An 18549-nucleotide genomic window follows, 5' to 3' on the forward strand; every position below is an offset into this window, starting at 1 on the left:
CTATGAACTCAAGCCACTTAGCATGCCTTCTTTTGAGTGAGGTTTGGTCACGCAAATGTTTAAGGGTCTCGTGATCAGTGTGAATGATGAACTCCTTGGACAACAAGTAATGTTGCCACGTTTCCAATGCTCTATCAGTGCGTACAGCTCCTTATCATAGGTAGGGTAATTGAGGGTGGCTCCATGGAGTTTCTCACTGAAATATGCCACCGGCCTCTTCTTCTGGTGCAATACAGCTCCGATCCCCAATCCGGAGGCATCGCATTCCACCTCAAACATCTCGCCAAAGTTGGGTAACACAAGAACAGGTGCTTGAGTGAGCTTTTCCTTCAAGGCTTGAAACGCCTCATCTTGAGCTTCTCCCCACTTAAATGGAACGTTTTTCTTGATGACAGCCGTAAGTGGTGACGGTGCTGAAATCTTTTACAAATCGTCGGTAGAAACTGGCTAACCCGTGAAAGCTTCGAACATGACCGATGTGGAAGGGGTAGGCCATTCTTGTATAGCTTTGATTTTCTCTTCATCCACCTCTAAGCCCTGTTCACTCACAACAAAGCCTAAAAACACGAGTTGATTAGTACAGAATGAGCACTTCTTGAGGTTAGCATAAAGGCCTTCCTTGCGAAGTGATTTGAGCACTAGTTCAAGGTGTGTGAGATGGTCATGTAGGTTCTTACTATATATAAGTATGTCGTCAAAATAAACTACCACAAATTTACTTATATATTCTTGAAGAACCTGGTTCATTAACCGCATGAAGGTGCTAGGAGCGTTAGTTAAGCCAAAAGGCATGACTAGCCACTTGAAGGCCGTTTTCCATTCATCTCCCTCACGCATTCTGACCTGATGATAACCACTTTTCAAATCCACTTTGGAGAAGATAGTGGAGCCACTAAGTTAATCCAACATGTCGTCTAAACGCGGAATGGGGTGCCTATACTTGATAGTAATGTTGTTTATGGTCCTGCAATCCACACACATACGCCATGCGCCATCCTTCTTGGGCACTAGAAGCACAGGCACGGCACAGGGGCTGAGACTCTCTCTAATATTGCCCTTGTCCATCAAGTCTCGCACTTGTCTCTCGAGCTCTTTGCTTTCTTCCGGATTCATTCGGTAAGCGGCCTTATTTGGTAACGACTGGCCTGGGACTAGATCTATCTGATGTTCTATTCCCCGTAGAGGTGGTAGCCCTGGTGGGATCTCTTCGGGAAACACATCTTCGAACCGCTTGATCAAGGCCTCTACCTTGGGTGGAAGCTCAAGTTCCTTTAAACCTGCACTAAGACATTCTTTGAAAAGTATTAATAACATAGTGCCATTGGCACTCCAAACTCGGTTTAATTCACCAGTAGATATATATAATGCTGATTTATAAGACTTAGCCTCTTGTTGCATTCGGCTCTGGAGCTCATGGACCTCGGTGGGGCTGAGTGGTGCTAGATTGTATTTGCAACCAAAGTGTGTAAAGCTGTAAAAGTTGGTGCGGCCATTTTGCATTGTGGCCTTGTCAAACTGCCACGGTCTGCCTAGTAAAAGATGTCCTGCTTGCATCGGCACAAAATCACAAAGATCCTCGTCTTTGTACTTGCCCACACTAAAAGGAACCGTGACTTGCTCGGTGACTTTAAGCTCGGTGGCATCGTCAAGCCACTGCAATTTGTATGGCCTCGGGTGCTTGATCCTTTCCAGCCCTAATCTGTTTACCATGAACTTGCTTGCCACGTTAGTGCATGAACCTTCATCAATAACAAGATTACATACTTTGTTGTTAAACGCTCAGGACACTACTAGTCACTAAGAGATATTCACCAGTATCAGGATATTCCACATCCTCTTCGTTGTCCTCTGGCTCTTCTTCGGGCTCGTCTTGAGATTCATATCCGCCACTCGGAGTGATGATCATTACCCTTTGATTTAGGCAGTCTCGTGCATAGTACCCTCGTCCCTGACACTTGAAACAGGTTATATCGCGTGTTCTAGCTTGACTAGTGTTTTGAAACTTACCTGGTTCCGGTCGGTTGGTCTTTGGTGCCTCGGTGGGTTTTGATTTGAGACGAGAATCAGCTTCAACGGCCTTGCCCTTGTCAATGGTTCTACTAGAGCTAGTTTGCCACGGCTGGTTCCCTCGGTTGCTGTTTGTTAGCGAGGCTTTGGGTTTGATTTGCTGTTCCACCTGAACTGAAAGATGTAATAATTCATGGAGGCCACTATACTTGACCCTCTCCACTTTACGGGTTATCCTCTCTTGTAGACCGTCAACAAACTGAGCCATTAAGGCCTCTTCGGTCTCTTCAAGCTCTAGGGAGTTCATCAGTTTTTCAAATTCCTCAAAGTACTCTTCCAAGCTCCTTGTTCCCTGAGTTAACTTACGAAAACGCTTATGTAAGTCACGGTGATAATGCTCAGGAACATACCTGAGTCGTAAGAGGTACTTCATGTCGTGCCAAGTTTGTATCGGTCCAAAAACTTGGCGTCTCCTCTCAGCTACGGTGCGATCCCACCATGCTAAAGCATTATCGGTGAGTTGAGCCGCGGTTAAGGCCACTTTCTTGTTCTCACTATAGCCATAGCAGTCAAAGATATATTCTAAGCGCCGCTCCCAGTCCAAATAGACTTCGGGATTAGATTTTCCTGCAAAAGTTGGTGGCGTTAGTTTTATGTCATGGTTAACTTCTCTCGGCTCTCGTTCTCGCGGCCTGTTGCATAGCAAAGGATCTTGTCTTCTCGGATGCCGTCTGTTGGGGTCGGTTTCCACCCCACACAGATAAAACCATCCCAATATAACTAAGTATAGAAAATGGGAGAGCCGTGGCCATCAAATGGGAGAGCCGTTCTCACCAAGGCAAGAAGGAGAGCCGTTTCCACCAAGAAAGGCGGGAGAGCCGCGATCGCCAAGTGGGAGAGCCGAGAAGAAGGAGATGGGCCGAGCCGTATAACATAAAATGGACCGAGCCCCTGTCTTTAACACTTGGGCCGAGCCGTGCCGCGGTGAGGTGGAGCGAATCATGTCAAGCGGGCCGAGCCATGGAGAAATTAGGCGGGCCGAGCCGTAACGAAGGCAATATGGGCTGAGCCGTAAAGAAGCATGATGGGCCGAACCGAAGCCTTGAGAGGTGAAGCCCACGGAAAACCCTAGGCGAGATGCAAAGGCGGTCAGCCGCACGAGGCGATAAGGAAATATTTCGAAAATCTCGCCCGAGATTTTCGGCTAGGCGGTTTAGAAAGTCAGTATAAATATATGATGTATGTAATTCATTCCGCCAACTTTTGCAACCCTAAGCAATAAGAGCTAAACACTTTTACAGTAAGAAAAGCTTTCTTTTGATCTTACTGTTTTTGGCGATAAACCCTAGAAGTTTCCAATCCCTTAGTTTTCCTTACAAATCTTTGGTTGTGCGAGTTTTGGCTCACACAATTTGGCGCCGTCTGTGGGGACATGGAAACTTTCTTACTCTAAATCGACGAGACTTTAAGATCTGAAGAACATGGCGAGCAACACCCCCGACGACAACAACAACAACACCGGTAACGGCGCGGAGAAGGACGCTCCAGCATCAGGCACAACGACGGCGGCGACTGAAACCCACGAGGAGATGCGATACATGATAGCTGCGTTGATGAAAAAAATTGATGACCAAGACAAAAGAAACGAGGCGATTACGGCGAGGCTCGACGCGATGGCGGCTGAGCGACAACACTCGACTTGGAGAACCGGAATTCCCGACCCGATGGATGAAATTCCGAGACGCTTCGATTTCTCGACACCCGCAGAAGCCTCGGGGAGTGGTGCAAGAAATTCCTCGTTTCTTCGTCCCCTTGACGAACGCACTCCCGCAGCAACCCAAATCAACATCACCGAGCCGCCTCCACTACGCCGGAACTCCAGGCAACGAGCCGGTGAGGAAGGGGACGATGCGATCTATGCAGACGCCCAGCAAGACGACGAGACCATAAATCCGCAACAAACTGGCTCGGCTCGCCGAATTAGTCAAGAAGAACTCGCCTCGGCACTAAACGGCATCCGGACTGATGAAGTCTCCGATCCGACCCGCGTCGATAACCCAACCGAGGTGGAAGAAAATCCCCAATGGAACGAGCAGGAAGAACGCGAAGACGAGCCGAGGCGAGGGGAGCGGGAGCGACCCCCAAAATCAAAAGGAATGACTCACGCACAAAATCTCGAGCTCAAAGAGCTGCGAGCCTCTATGGCTCGGACAATGGCTGAAATACGAGCCATGAAATCTCAAGTGCACAACGCGACAAGTGCCGCACCTGAAATCGACCAAATGCTTGAAGAAACTCAAAGAACCCCGTTCACTGCAAGAATCACGGAAGCCAGAATTCCCGAGCCGGGGAAGGTGCGAATCCCGTTCTACGAAGGAACAACCGACCCCAAAGCACACATCACAGCGTTTCGGATAGCAATGGGACCAGCCTTCACAAAGAACGCCGCTGAACTCACCGAGCGCGAAGTAGACGCCGGATACTGCCTGCTCTTCGTGGAGCATCTCAAGGGAGCCGCACTCGAGTGGTTCTCAAGGCAGGAACGAAATTCGATCGGCAATTTCCAACAGCTCTCCGCCTTGTTCCTCAAACAATACTCGATGTTTATGGACAGAGGAACATCTGATGCCGATCTGTGGACGCTATCTCAAGGACCGAACGAACCGCTTCGGGATTATATGGCACGATTCAAGGCAGTCGTATCCAAAATAGAAGGGATAAGCGACAAGGCTGCACTCGAGGCTCTGAAACGATCTTTGTGGTACAAATCCAAGTTCCGCAGGGAGATGGCTCTCAATACGCCGCAAACGATTCAAGACGCGTTGCACCGATCATCAGACTTCGTTGTAAACGAGGAGGAAATAAAAAACTTGGACGAGCAGTACGAAGCCACGAAAGCAGCGATTCGAAGCTCAATTCTGCCGCGCCCCGCGAAGAAGGGCAATCCATCGAGCAATGCAACAACGCAGAGTTCGGAAGAACCTAGGAGCGGAGGTGCCCATAACTACCAGGTCAGCTCCGGACGCGGAAGAGGAGAGCCGCGCAACAACACTTGGGTGAGAAAGTCCGCCAACTACGACGAGAAGGCTTTCTGCGAATATCACCAGACCTACGGACACTCAACGGCTCAATGCCGAACTCTGGGAGCAAAGCTCGCAGCAAAAATGGCAGCAGGAGAGCTCCAAAACGCGGTCAGCCTCAAAGACCTCGTCCCTAACGAACAACAAGAAAAAGCCGAGCCGAACGGCGCGGCGGAACCAGCGAATCCTCCCCGACGAGGCGATAACTCCAAGCGCGACAGGCGAGGCGAACCTGAAGAGCGACCCGAGCTGAGGCAAAGGATCAATATGATCATGGGTGGATCCCAGTACTACCAAGATACCGTCTCCTCCATCAAAGCCTATCAGCGTCGAGCCGAAGCAAAGGAGAATTGGATAGAGCCAACTGACATCCCAAACACAGTGATCTCTTTCGCCGAGGAGGAAACGGCAGGAATCGATCGACCTCACAATGATCCGTAGGTGATTGAGCTAACGATCAGGGATCATGACGTAGCGAGGGTGCTCATCGATACTGGAAGCTCGGTGAATGTCGTCTTCAAGGAAACACTCAGGAGAATGGGAATCGACCTCTCCGAGGTGGAAGCAATCCCCAAACCTCTAACCGGATTTTCAGGAGAAACGATGATGACTATGGGAACGATCAGGCTTCCCGTGGTAGCTGGCGGAGTCACCAAGATCATCGAATTTTGCGTCACTGATCACCCAGCAATCTATAACGTAATCATGGGAACCCCATGGATCAACGGGATGAGGGCGGTACCCTCCACCTATCATCTCTGTCTCAAATTCCCAACTCCATCGGGTGTCAAAACGATATGGGGAAATCAGAAGGAATCGAGAAATTGCTGCCTAACCGAGCACAAACTGAGGAACCCCGTCACCGACGCACGAGCTGACTTAGACCGCAAAAAGATGAAGACAGACAGAGAGCCCGCGAACGAGCTTTCCAAACTCTTATAGCAATTACAGATCGCGGAGAGCCGCAAAACACGCACCGAGCCGATATGTGACGCAGTGGACTCGGTGTGCATAGACGAGGCGCATCAGGAACGGTGCGTCGAAATTGGAACACAACTAGGAGAGCCCCTGAGAAGCAAGCTCCTTTCCCTCCTCAAGGAAAACATCGATACCTTTGCCTGGACGGCGGAAGATATGCCAGGCATCAGCATCGATGTAACCTGTCACGAGCTGAACGTGGATCCCACCTTTAAACCAGTCAAGCAGAAGAGAAGAAAGCTTGGTCCAGAACGAGCTAAAGCAGTCAACGGCGAAGTCGAAAGATTACTCAAAGTAGGATCAATCGCCGAGGCCAAATATCCGGACTGGCTCGCAAACCCGGTGGTTGTAAAGAAGAAGAACGGCAAGTGGCGAGTCTGTGTGGACTTCACCGATCTCAACAAGGCGTGCCCAAAAGACAGCTTTCCCCTGCCACACATCGACCGGCTCGTCGAAGCCACTGCAGGGAATAGACTGTTAACATTTATGGACGCGTTCTCCGGCTACAATCAGATCCTGATGCATCCTGATGATCGGGAAAAAAACGGCATTCATAACCGACCGCAGGATATATTGCTACAAAGTCATGCCGTTCGGGCTCAAGAACGCAGGAACAACGTATCAACGGCTCGTCAACAAAATGTTTGCGGCTCAGCTCGGAAAAACTATGGAGGTATACATTGACGACATGTTAGTCAAGTCACTCGAGGAGGAAGACCACGTCGCGCACCTACAAGAATGTTTCGAACAGCTGAACAAGTACAACATGAAGCTAAATCCGGCAAAGTGCAGGTTCGCGGTCACCTCGGGAGAATTCCTCGGCTATCTGGTAACCCACCGAGGCATAGAAGCGAACCCCAAGCAGATTAAGGCGTTAATTGAAATGCCCTCTCCAAGGACGAAGCGCGAAGTGCAAAGGCTAACAGGAAGAGTCGCCGCGCTAAACAGGTTTATCTCCCGTTCCACGGACAAATGCCTGCCCTTCTACGACACCCTCAGAGGAAACAAGAAATTTGAATGGGACGAACGATGCGAGACGGCTTTCTAGGAATTGAAGACTTATCTGGCAAGCCCACCAATCTTAGCAAAACCGGTCGAAGGAGAGCCGCTCTTCCTCTACATCGCGGTGTCTGCTACAGCTGTAAGTGGGGTGTTAATAAGAGAAGAACGATCCGAGCAAAAACCCATTTTCTACATCAGCCAGACACTGACCGACGCTGAGACCCGCTACCCACAGATCGAGAAGGTCGCCCTAGCCGTCGTAGTCTCGGCTCGCAAGCTGCGCCCATACTTTCAGTCGCATTCGATTGTTGTGCTCGCCACACTTCCGCTGCGCTCGATCCTGCACAGCCCAAGCCAATCCGGTCGGCTCGCCAAGTTGGCCATAGAGCTGAGCGAATACGACATCGAGTATCGAAATAGGTCGTCTGCAAAATCACAAGTGCTCGCTGATTTCCTCATTGAACTCCTGGCCGAAGCAACAAACGAGCCAACCCTAGACGAAGTATGGACAGTGCACGTCGACGGCTAGTCATCTAAAAATAGGAATCCGCCTCACCTCTCCCACCGGAGAAATAGTTGAGCAGTCTTTTCGCTTGAACTTCCACGCCTCGAACAACGAAGCAGAATACGAAGCACTGATCGCCGGCATACGGCTAGCACAGGGAATCGGAGTTCGAAAGATAAGAACCTTCTGCGACTCACAGCTCGTAGCATGTCAGTTCAACAGAGAATACGAGGCAAAGGATGGACGTATGGGAGCTTACCTCAAAGTGGTCCGGGAGTTGGTGCAAAAGTTTGATGAGTTCGAACTCACTCGCATTCCCCGAGGAGAAAACACCTCGGCCGACGCCTTAGCAGCACTCGCTTCGACCTCGGACCCAGACCTCCGACGAACGATCCCAGTTGAGTTCATCGAACGCCCTAGCATCGAAGAGGTGGAAGGAGTTCGACTGATAAATCCTCCTGAACAAGAACCAGAGGACGACGAAGCCATTCTAATGGAAGAAGACGCCTCACCAGCCGAGCCGGAATACGGTTGCGACAAAGAATAACTCGGAGCCATCCGAATGTACATCGCCGATGGAGAGGCGCCAACCGACAAATGGGAAGCCCGCAAGCTGAAAGCTCAGGCAGCACGTTATGTCCTCGTCGATGGCGAGGTGTTTAAATGGAGATTTTTGGGGCCTCTCATGACATGCCTCGAAGGACCGGAAGCAAGAAAGATCATGCACGAGGTGCACAGCGGCGCGTGCGGTAACCACTCCAGCGGAAGGTCGCTCGCTATCAAGATAAAACGGCACGGCTACTTCTGGCCTACGATGGTCAAAGACTGCAAGAAATTCACGGCGAAATGCGAGAAGTGTCAGCGGCACGCTCCAACAATTCACCAACCTACCGAGTTGCTCTTGTCAATTTCGTCGCCTTATCCGTTTATGAGATGGTCGATGGACATCGTCGAACCTCTACATTGCTCAAAGCAGAAGCGTTTTCTGCTCGTCCTCACGGATTACTTCTCCAAGTGGGTCGAGGCCGATTCTTACGCAAGCATAAAAGATAATCAGGTCGAACACTTCGTCTGGAAAAATATAATCTGCCGACATGGGGTCCCCTACGAGATAGTCACCGACAACTGATCCCAGTTCATCTCAACACGCTTCGAAGCCTTCTGCGAGAAGTGGAAAATCCGCCTCAGCAAATCTACGCCAAGATACCCTCAAGGGAACGGACAAGCCGAAGCAGCCAACAAGACGATCCTCGACGGTCTGAAAAAGAGGCTCGACTCCAAGAAGGGACGGTGGGCAGACGAACTCGAAGGAGTCCTTTGGTCTCATCGGACAACTCCCCGCCGAGCCACCGGGGAAACTCCATTCGCTCTGGTCTACGGATCGGAGTGCATAATTCCCCCCGAGGTGGATTTCCCAGGTATTCGACCTAATCAACGAAAAGCGCGACCAAGCCCTAGTTCGAATCCAGAACTACCAACAAGCAACGGCCCGATACTACAACAAAAACGTTCGTAGCCGAAGATTCAAAGAAGGGGAGCTCGTCCTCCGAAAGGTCTTCCAAAACACTGCCGAGAAGAACGCAGGAAAGCTCGGAGCAAATTGGGAAGGTCCTTACAAGATCACCAAAGTGGTTCGTCCGGGAGTCTACGAACTCGCGACACTAGCTGACGAGGCGATTCCAAGATCATGGAACGCAATGCATCTGAAGAAATACTATCACTAAGGATACAGCACGACCAGCATGAACTACGGGACGGCTTGATCCCTGCAAAGGGTACGTAGGCAGCCCGTCTTCGGACGGGTTCAACTGTCCCCCCTCCTAAAAATGGGGGGGGGGAATAGGTACGTGTACACATACCTCATTTAACTCTATTATTTTGACTTACCCATTTAGGAACGTCGCCACTTCGGCATAATCTCAGTTCGTTTTTAATCATCTACTTATTTCACTTTTGCCCTTGATTTCTGGTTCAATTATTATCGCTTCGGCTAGCTTCACATTGTAACAAGCTCGGATTTTTAAATTTTATCACTCATCACTTCGGCAAGTAATCATACCACTTCGGCATGATATCATGACCTGATTACCTCGGACCTTAATCGGTCCTCAGTTTCAGTTCGGCAAACTAAGCCTCCGAACGCCTCGTCTCGTTGCTGGCCACAACGGGGCAACAAGTACAAAGTTCTCTAAACGGACTTTTACCACCTTTCCTAGGACGAGGGTGCAAGTTACATCCTCTACGAATAAAAATTAAGCGCGCTATACAAATATCAGACCAAAAACGTATCTGGTCGCCACGGTTTACTATCGCACACGAGAATATAAGTCGAGACTACATCGCTTTCTCTAAAACCGAAGTAAACTCTTAAAACCCGGACAAACATACTCATCCTCTCGGAAACACCGGTTCAATGACACTTCATCCTTGGCTAAACAAAAACAAAACGCCTCGTCGTTTACACGGCTCGGCATAACCATCATCAAATCGCTTCGTCCCTGATTCGCCTCGGCATCCTCGGCATTCCTTGGAAACACCTCGGCACTTACACTCCTAAAACATGAATCTGGGCTCATGTCGTAACAGCTCGGCTCGATGGTTTATCTCGTGGTCAAGAGTAATGTACCTCGTCATTCTCGACTCCGAGATTGACGAACTAGGGGGCTAACTGTTGGGGTCGGTTTCCACCCCACACAGATAAAACCATCCCAATATAACTAAGTATAGAAAATGGGAGAGCCGTGGCCATCAAATGGGAGAGCCGTTCTCACCAAGGCAAGAAGGAGAGCCGTTTCCACCAAGAAAGGCGGGAGAGCCGCGATCGCCAAGTGGGAGAGCCGAGAAGAAGGAGATGGGCCGAGCCGTATAACATAAAATGGACCGAGCCCCTGTCTTAAACACTTGGGCCGAGCCGTGCCGCGGTGAGGTGGAGCGAATCATGTCAAGCGGGCCGAGCCGTGGAGAAATTAGGCGGGCCGAGCCGTAACGAAGGCAATATGGGTCGAGCCGTAAAGAAGCATGATGGGCCGAACCGAAGCCTTGAGAGGTGAAGCCCACGGAAAACCCTAGGCGAGATGCAAAGGCGGTCAGCCGCACGAGGCGATAAGGAAATATTCCGAAAATCTCGCCCGAGATTTTCGGCTAGGCGGTTTAGAAAGTCAGTATAAATATATGATGTATGTAATTCATTCCGCCAACTTTTGCAACCCTAAGCAATAAGAGCTAAACACTTTTACAGTAAGAAAAGCTTTCTTTTGATCTTACTGTTTTTGGCGATAAACCCTAGAAGTTTCCGATCCCTTAGTTTTCCTTACAAATCTTTGGTTGTGCGACTCACACACCGTCTACGCATAGGGTCGGGTGGGAGATTATCCTCCAGTTTAGGCATGCTGTCTGAATCAGAATCAGGTGGAATCTCCTCGGCCTGGTTGCGCACGTTCCTCCGAGCTTGAGGCAGCACATGATTCAGTGCTCGGTGAGCTGGTGGCTCGAGTCTTGCGACATGTTCACGCGTATCTCTCAATTCTTCTCTCATGGTGGCTAGCATGGCCATGAGCTCGTTGTGTTGTTGTCCATTGGCATGAGCAGGTGCGGCGTTCTCGGTGTTATCTCCCATGTTTTCTTGAAATCTCACAAAAACAACAACTCGTCAAAGTATCAAATGTAAAATAACGTTTTAAATGCAAGAGATATCTAAGATTCTAAAAAAAAAAAATTTTGAGTTTTCTATTTTAATGTAAACGAAAATGCAATAATACGAGATGAGATGAAACAAAACGAATTCGATAAATGTTTTTTTTCTTAGGCGAAAAGAAACAAACACAATGAACTAATACCCTAGCTAATTTTTTTTTTAACTTTTCTCTTAGAATAACTAACCAATCTAACAACCTATGAATGCGGAAACAAGAAATATTTAAAAGGATAAGTGTAAGAAAACCGAAAGCAGAACTTTCGGCTCAGATACCAGATGATGTAAGAACCAAGGGGTTCTCACAGGAGACTAGGTGGTGGAGAGACAAAGCAGGCGGTCGCCCTCTCTTTGGCTCGGTGAATGATCGATAGATGGGGATCTGACACGCAGGTGGTCGCCCTCTCGTGTGGGATCAAGAGATGGTGTGTTGGCAGAGTGAATACACGACACAGAGGGGAGGTTACTCTCTGATACGGTGCAGGGGTTCACGCTTGCTTGAATCTCACAAGAAAGAAATGAACAGGATGAGAAGCCGCTTCTCAGAAACTTTGAAGAAAGTTCGTTCTTTTATTGATAATGGGAAAAAGGTTGGTGACTACAAAGCTGCGTGTGGGACTTTATAAATAGTCTGTCAGCTTGAACCTTCTAGGGTTCGACTCAAAACGATAGGACTTTGAAAGAAAATAACAAGAAACAAACCTAGTCTACGAAATCATAAACTCATCGTTTCATTTAATACAAAAATGGAAAGTTTGCTTAAGACTCTTTAAACTAAACTACTGACGTCGTTTTGATGTAGTACTTAGCCGTTGTGGAGGCTGAGATCACCTGCAAGGAAAATATAATAATTGAAAAGCTTACTTTGGTGTGAAGGGTTCCGGTTGGCCGCTTGTGTGGTTGTGGTGGCCGAGCTTGAAGCTGTGGCGTATCTGGCGTGGAACCTTCTTGTAAATTCTTCTAAGTGCTTCTCCAATGTGTCTAAATCCTTGTCTTCAAGTCCCCAAGTTTTTTGTTGCTCCGTCCTAGTTTCTTGGTCTTCTTGGCCTTTCTCGGGTCCGGGTGGTGTGTTGTGAAGCAGCTCCAAATCTGCTCGTTCGTGGGGCAAGATTCCACATTCGTTAGCTTCAGAATATGGACTTAGACGAGAGATCTTACCTTTATTGGAGGTTTCCAAGTCGTCTGGTGGTTCTAGCCCGGATGTCTTTAAATCATCGGCTAAATCTTGCATGGTCTCGGCAATCTCGTTACTCGGGCAAACTTGTTTTTGTCTCGAGCGTTGGATTCAGCTGGTGATTTTCGTCGAGCGATATCAGTTTCAGTACGACAAATTTTATCGCCAACTTGGTCTGGCCGAGGTGGTACTGATTTCTCAGCTAAAATCTCTCGCGTCTCGGCCAAAGTTTCTCGCGTATCAGCTATTTTTGAATCATCCCTTAGTTCTTCAAGTTTTAAGCCTGAAAATGAAATTCTGCTCGGACTGTTAGCATTTAAATCAAAAATTTGTCAAGAGATACCCATTTTGGTCTGAGAGACTTGATCGTCTGGTGGGTCATACCTGGATCCCAAGTATTCGGTCCCGGTTTGGCTGCAAATCTCGTTTAAGCCGTATATGACATTTAGGTCGAGCAACAACGGGTCGTCTGGTTCTAGTGAGTTGATAAAGATGTGTAAAGCCCTCTTATATCTATTTCTAAGTTGTTTAATCTTGGAGCGTGTTATGGCCCCGTCTTGGACTCGTGGCATTAGCTCCGGTAAGGTCTTTGGATGGATGTCCATATCAGTTAGGTTTTTAAATTAACTCCTATTTGCAACTACGTTGAAATTATTTTCTAGTATAAGCCCTAAATCGTCTTCTTCTTCGTCTTCAAAAACTTGAACCTTAATCTGTCATTGAAGGATCGTGGACATCACTCTTCAGCTTTATATTTTCCTGTAATCCTACCCTAGCGCAATAAAATCGTGTGCCCTCTTTGATTTTTTGGAATTCCTGTTTTCATTTTTGTTTCTGAATTGAATTTGAATGCTTGAATATTTTTCCTAACCGAACCAATAAAAGCCCGACCCAATTAAACCAGCCTACAGTATTTCGCTTTTTTTTTATCTGAGATTTAATTAGGTCCAAAGATTAGTTCCATTTTTTTTTTTTTTTGAGAAAGAAGATTAGTTCTACTTTAAATGAGTTTCGATGGATATGTATATTATAAGTTTGAGGTGAATCTGGAATGATCTCAATTCTCAACGAATGAGATAGTGATTATTTTGAACTCGACTATCTTATTGAGGATTATTCATTTATGTACGTGTATTAGCATAAGAGTACGTTCATATATGAGAGAGACGACTATAAAGGGTATGTATAAGAAATCATGCATGTAGGCAAAAGAAAATGACATCAACAAAGCTTTAAATAGACGCTTTAATTGTTCAAATTTCAAAGGTCCTTTTTTTTTGGTAAACGGCTTGCTTGAATAAATTAAATAATGTAGATTACAGGAACCAGATGAAACCACTCATCTTTTACAAAATAAGAGAAGGGAAGAAGAAAAAGAAAGAGGAGGAAAGAGGTAGAACAGACACGAACTGGAATCCGCCAACTAGGGGGGAGAAGACCAGCAAAGAAGAAGGGAGACGTAGTCTGAGTTCCGAGAACAAAGGCTTTGGGCCCTTATGCGAACCACACTCCGAACGAGATGGAAGATCTTTGTCGGAGAGAAAGAGATGCCGTCATGAAATCTGCGATTTCTTTCGCGCCAGATCTCATAGATGCAAGCCTGCCAGGCCTGCAGAAGCGCAAGACGCATGAACTTGTCGTTTGAAGCTCCAGGGAGCCAAAGAAGAATAGAATTCCAGGAGGTAGGAGGCGTAGGAAAATGAAGCAAAGCCAGAACCATACGCCAAACCTCAGCCGAGAAAACACATTGGAAGAAAGATGGTCTCGACATTCATCAAGATCACCACACAGAAGACAAGTCTGTTCTACATCACAACCCCACCTCAGAAGACGATCCAGAGTAGGGTTCCGATCAAGAACAAAGAGCCAAGTAGAAAACGCATGCTTGTGAATTCTAGCTTTATGCCAAACGAGCCCATCTAAATTTCAAAGGTCCTCGTACGTAGATTGTATTATTGTTAGTTTTATGTATGCTTAGTTTATGGAAATGGAAATGCAATGCTGAGTATATTTTTAGTATTCATTTGCTAAATCATACTGATGATTATAAATATATAACAATAAACTAAAGTTTTTCTTCTTTCAAAATAATTTGGTGACTTCAAGACAATTAAAGTCTTTGCTTTTTTGAGCTTTTTAAAGACCAATATAAGTTTTTAAGATTTTTTTTTGTTAATTAAACATTGTACTGACAAATATCTGTTTTCCAATTGTTGGGGGCCGATTGGGACAAGGAGTAAATGTGGAAAACAAAAATCAATTTTCCAATTATTTTTATTTCTTTTGAACCTTTGAACCTTTTGGATGAAAAAAACATTAATTGTGGAACTAATGCTTACAAGATGGTTTCCTACGCCATGCAAAAAAATAGTAATTTTTTTAGAAAACATAATAATTCAATGAATATTATGTATTTAGGGGATTTTCCCTCTTGTAAAACGAGAAATTGCTTCAAGACCCAAAAAATACTATGAGAACGTGTTTTTTTGAAGGCTCTTCGACGTTCAAGTCAGAAAACAACAAAAAACCACCTAGTAACTAATCGGAGAGCAGAAAGAGGTTGAAAATCGAGTGGAAATGAAAGTGGGCCGAGAACTCCTGAAGAAAGGTAGAGTCTGCTGGGGCCTTTGATGGTAATGAGCTTTTTGAGGTGGAAAAGAGAAGAAAGTGAAAGAGTTTTGGGTTTCGAGTTTAGGGTTTAGGATTTAAAAACCGCCATGGAGAGGAAAGGAAGAGAAAGTTTAAGTGGCCGGAAAGATGGCTGGAAAAGTGTATATTGCTTGAACTCAAAAACCACAAGTATCTATAGAGATATTGTTAATCTTTAGATGGCTAAGAGAGGGAACCCCTTTCTTGTAGGAAAGGGCAAAATATTTATAAAGAGTTACTTGACTCGGGTTCATATACTGGATCGGTCTATGGATAGTGGATCAGGTGAGTCGGCCCAAGGCCCAACTTGGTTGGGCTCGAATCTTGTGCTTCCGCCATGCTTTTGACGGTCTCACCAACTTTTCTTGGCTTGTTCTGTCTGCTGTGAGACCGTCTTTTGGCACGTCTCTTTTGGCACGTCTCTTTCGTTCTCAGTGTACGAGTTAGATCAGCGGTTCAGACGCGGGTATGGCTCTCGCTGAACCTCTGCTTTTCCCTCTGGCCATTGCGAAAGGTCACTACCACCTGACACGTTGATGTGATACTGAGCAGCATCAAGAAAGGAGAGCTTGAACCAGAGCATGGAGTTAAAGATCAGTTTGTAGCCGAGGGAGATTTGTCTGTAAACAAAGAGCTAAGGCTAATAAGTTCAAGGAAGACATTGGCGCGGTACCTACTTATCTATGGAACAAAGAAGATCGCTTGAGCCAGGCTGGAGAAGATGGATTACAAACCACACTGGTTTTAATTCAAGCTCAAGTAGATCAACAATTGGGTAAGTGGCTCAGTTATACTCTTCTTCCCTTACCTTTGGTTTTGTCCCAATGGATTTTCCAAATGAAGGTTTTTAAAGAGGCAATGGTGTCTACTTCTCTCAAGGCCCAATTGTTGATTCAAGAACTCAAGCCTAAGACAAATTTTGACCAAGAAGTGGAAGGGGCATGGCATGAAGTAGTCTAAGAGTTATTCAAACCCTTGCATTTATTTCCTTGTAATTTTTGAGTTTGACTAGGTTTTATTCATCTTTTCTCTTTAAATAAGCTTGTAATCTCTTATGAGAACTCATCCTAGATTGGATCATCAAACTTTTCTCAAATAAAACTCTCTCTTTCTCTTATCAAATCTGGACAAAATTCTCTTGTCTCTTTGAGAGCGATTCGCTGCTTGTGCAGCATCTTTATCATCTCTTTACTCTCTATCTTCTCTTGAGAGTGAATTGCTGCTTCTGCAGCACATTTTTATTTCTCTTCTTTCTCTTGTGATCAAATTATACTCTAAACATCAACCTAATCTATTCATCTCTTCAAACAGAAGTCTATTCCACAAACTTCTGTCTCTATTCTATCTCTTACCAAGCTTCTGAGTGCCGATCCGTGGGAGAATCACATCAAGTGGTATCAGAGCACACTTAGAAGTTTCTTTGGAGTCTCTATCCTTTCTCATCTATTCATCTTCTTAATTTTGTGTCTGCATCTATTGATCTTCTTAATTTCGTGTCTGCATCTGTTCATCTTCTATTTTCGTTTTTGTTCTCTACAGAAAAAGAAAACCCATAAAAATTGCTTTAGATCTGTTTAGTTTGCATCATTTTTGCATAGATCTAAGTGTTCCTCACCTGTTGTGTCTCAAAAATTCATCTGTTATCATTTTGTCTCTTCAACTTCTATCATCAGATCTCATCATCGGCCATATCTGTGTTTGTTTAAAAATAAACCGATCATATTCTAGGGCTTTTGATTTCTTGTGGCACACGAAGAGTCACTTTTGCATTTTTGATTTATTTTGACAACTTGTTACTGGTTTTGTTTTCTGTTTTGTTTTTCAGGTCACAATGAGTGAAGAGCAAGGAGACAACAGCAACAAACTCTTTATGGAAGCTATGATGGCTCGGTTGGAGCAACTGATGAAGCACACAAGCAGAAGAACTACATCAGCGAATTGATCAACTACAAGGAGAGCCTAATCCAAGGGGAATTCAAGATAGAAATACCAATGGAGTTCGTGTTCAGCAGAGACAGCCTAGAAATGACGTTGGTGATGATACCTCTTCTCAAGGCAGTCCAAGACGTGGAAGAAGAGCAAGGGAACATGTTGATGATGACATGAGAGGCATGAAGCTAAAATTTCCTTCTTTTATGGCAAAAAAGATCCAGACGCTTACCTGGAATGGGAAAAGAAGATCAAGATAATCTATGAGTGTCAAAAGTATTCAGACCTCAATATGGTGAAGCTACCTGCTACAGAGTTTTATGGCTATGCTATAAACTGGTGGGATCAGATTACAACAAGCCACAAACGCAATAGAGAGCCGCCAGTTGATACTTGTGATGAGTTGAAAGAATTCATGAGGAAACGCTTTGTTCCTAGTCACTATCACAGAGAGCTACACAAGAAACTTAGGCACTAGACTCAAGGAAACAGTAGTGTAGAAGATTATTTTCAAGAAATCGAATCTCCGATGATCAAAGCTGATATTGAAGAAGATGAAGAAGCAACCATACCTAGGTTTTTGAGTGGGTTAAACCGAATAGTTCAAGATAGAGTGGAGATGCAAAGCTATGCTGACCTAGAGGAGATATACCACAAAGCCATTCTGGTCAAACACCAGCTCAAGAGGAGAGGATCTCGATCAACTTTTGGAGTTGGTTCATCTACAGTTAGACCAAGCTTTGCCAAAGAAGAAAAACCAAGTACTGAGCATGTGGTGTCTTCTAAATCATTCTCTATTAAACCAGACTTCAAGGTCGAAACCGAAACATCAACTACTAGAGCTCGTGAGATAGTCTACTTCAAGTGTCAAGGAAGAGGACACATTGCTAGTGAATATCTAAAAAAGAAAGTTCTGATTCTCTTAAACAATGGTGAGTATGAATCGGCAGATGAAAAAGAGATCTCAGATTTATTGGAAGAGCAAGAGGAGTATGCTGCTACAGGAGATCTTTTGATGATGAAAAAGATACTAAACATGCAAGCTAAGGTAGAGGAGGAAGCACAAAGACAGAACCTGTTTCACACAAGATATCATGTGCAAGGCAAGATGTGCAATCTCATCATCAATGGAGGAAGCTGCACCAAAGTAGCAAGTGAATACATGGTTAATAAGCTTGGCTTGACCGTGAAGAATCATCCCAAGCCATACAATCTGCATTGGCTCAATGATAAAGGTGAAATGCGAGTGAACAGCCAAGTAACGGTTTCTCTAACCCTTGAAAAATATGAGGACGAAATTCTGTGTGATTTTCTACCTATGGAGGCCAGTCACATTCTATTGGGAAGGCCATGGCAGTATGATAGACAAGTGACTCATGATGGCTCTACCAACATGTATTCTTTTGAGTTCAAAGGCAGGAAGCACACTCTTGTTCCAATGACACCTTTCGAGATTTATCAAGATCAAAAGAAGAAAGGAAAACAGGCTAAAAACAACACCTACAAGCAATCAAACTTCTATGCCAAATCTGTG

General features: G+C 45.7%; 2 protein-coding genes and 1 pseudogene across 2 annotated transcripts; 1 reads left to right on the forward strand and 2 right to left on the reverse strand.

Annotated features, from left to right (window-relative positions):
- On the reverse strand, positions 1-2440 carry LOC112085027. Its single transcript, XM_024153991.1, has 6 exons — positions 1813-2440; positions 1350-1739; positions 984-1277; positions 739-869; positions 475-537; positions 1-420 (listed from the first exon to the last, which is right to left on the reverse strand). The coding sequence occupies exons 1-6, from the start codon at positions 2438-2440 to the stop codon at positions 1-3; spliced, it is 1926 nt and encodes a 641-aa protein (XP_024009759.1).
- A 1048-nt stretch (positions 2441-3488) lies between these two features.
- On the forward strand, positions 3489-8794 carry LOC112085035 (annotated as a pseudogene).
- Positions 8795-13860: 5066 nt separating this feature from the next.
- Positions 13861-16529, reverse strand: LOC112085039. Its single transcript, XM_024154001.1, has 3 exons — positions 16439-16529; positions 14222-14356; positions 13861-14177 (listed from the first exon to the last, which is right to left on the reverse strand). The coding sequence occupies exons 1-3, from the start codon at positions 16527-16529 to the stop codon at positions 13861-13863; spliced, it is 543 nt and encodes a 180-aa protein (XP_024009769.1).
- Positions 16530-18549: the final 2020 nt, after the last annotated feature.

Source organism: Eutrema salsugineum, unplaced genomic scaffold (genome assembly GCF_000478725.1).
Source record: "Eutrema salsugineum unplaced genomic scaffold, Eutsalg1_0 scaffold_9, whole genome shotgun sequence".
Taxonomy (NCBI): Eukaryota; Viridiplantae; Streptophyta; class Magnoliopsida; order Brassicales; family Brassicaceae; genus Eutrema; species Eutrema salsugineum.

Coding starts and splice junctions, on each gene's coding strand:
- LOC112085027 (XM_024153991.1), bottom strand. CDS start 2,440: ATGAAGTACCTCTTACGACTCAGGTATGTTCCTGAGCATTATCACCGT. Junction 870..983: donor CAAGAAGGATGGCGCATGGC/GTATGTGTGTGG, acceptor TCTTCTCCAAAG/TGGATTTGAAAAGTGGTTAT. Junction 538..738: donor TCATGCGGTTAATGAACCAG/GTTCTTCAAGAA, acceptor GTGAGTGAACAG/GGCTTAGAGGTGGATGAAGA.
- LOC112085039 (XM_024154001.1), bottom strand. CDS start 16,529: ATGAGAAAGGATAGAGACTCCAAAGAAACTTCTAAGTGTGCTCTGATA. Junction 14,357..16,438: donor GATCGGCACTCAGAAGCTTG/GTAAGAGATAGA, acceptor TTTGAAATTTAG/ATGGGCTCGTTTGGCATAAA. Junction 14,178..14,221: donor ACAGACTTGTCTTCTGTGTG/GTGATCTTGATG, acceptor TCCAATGTGTTT/TCTCGGCTGAGGTTTGGCGT.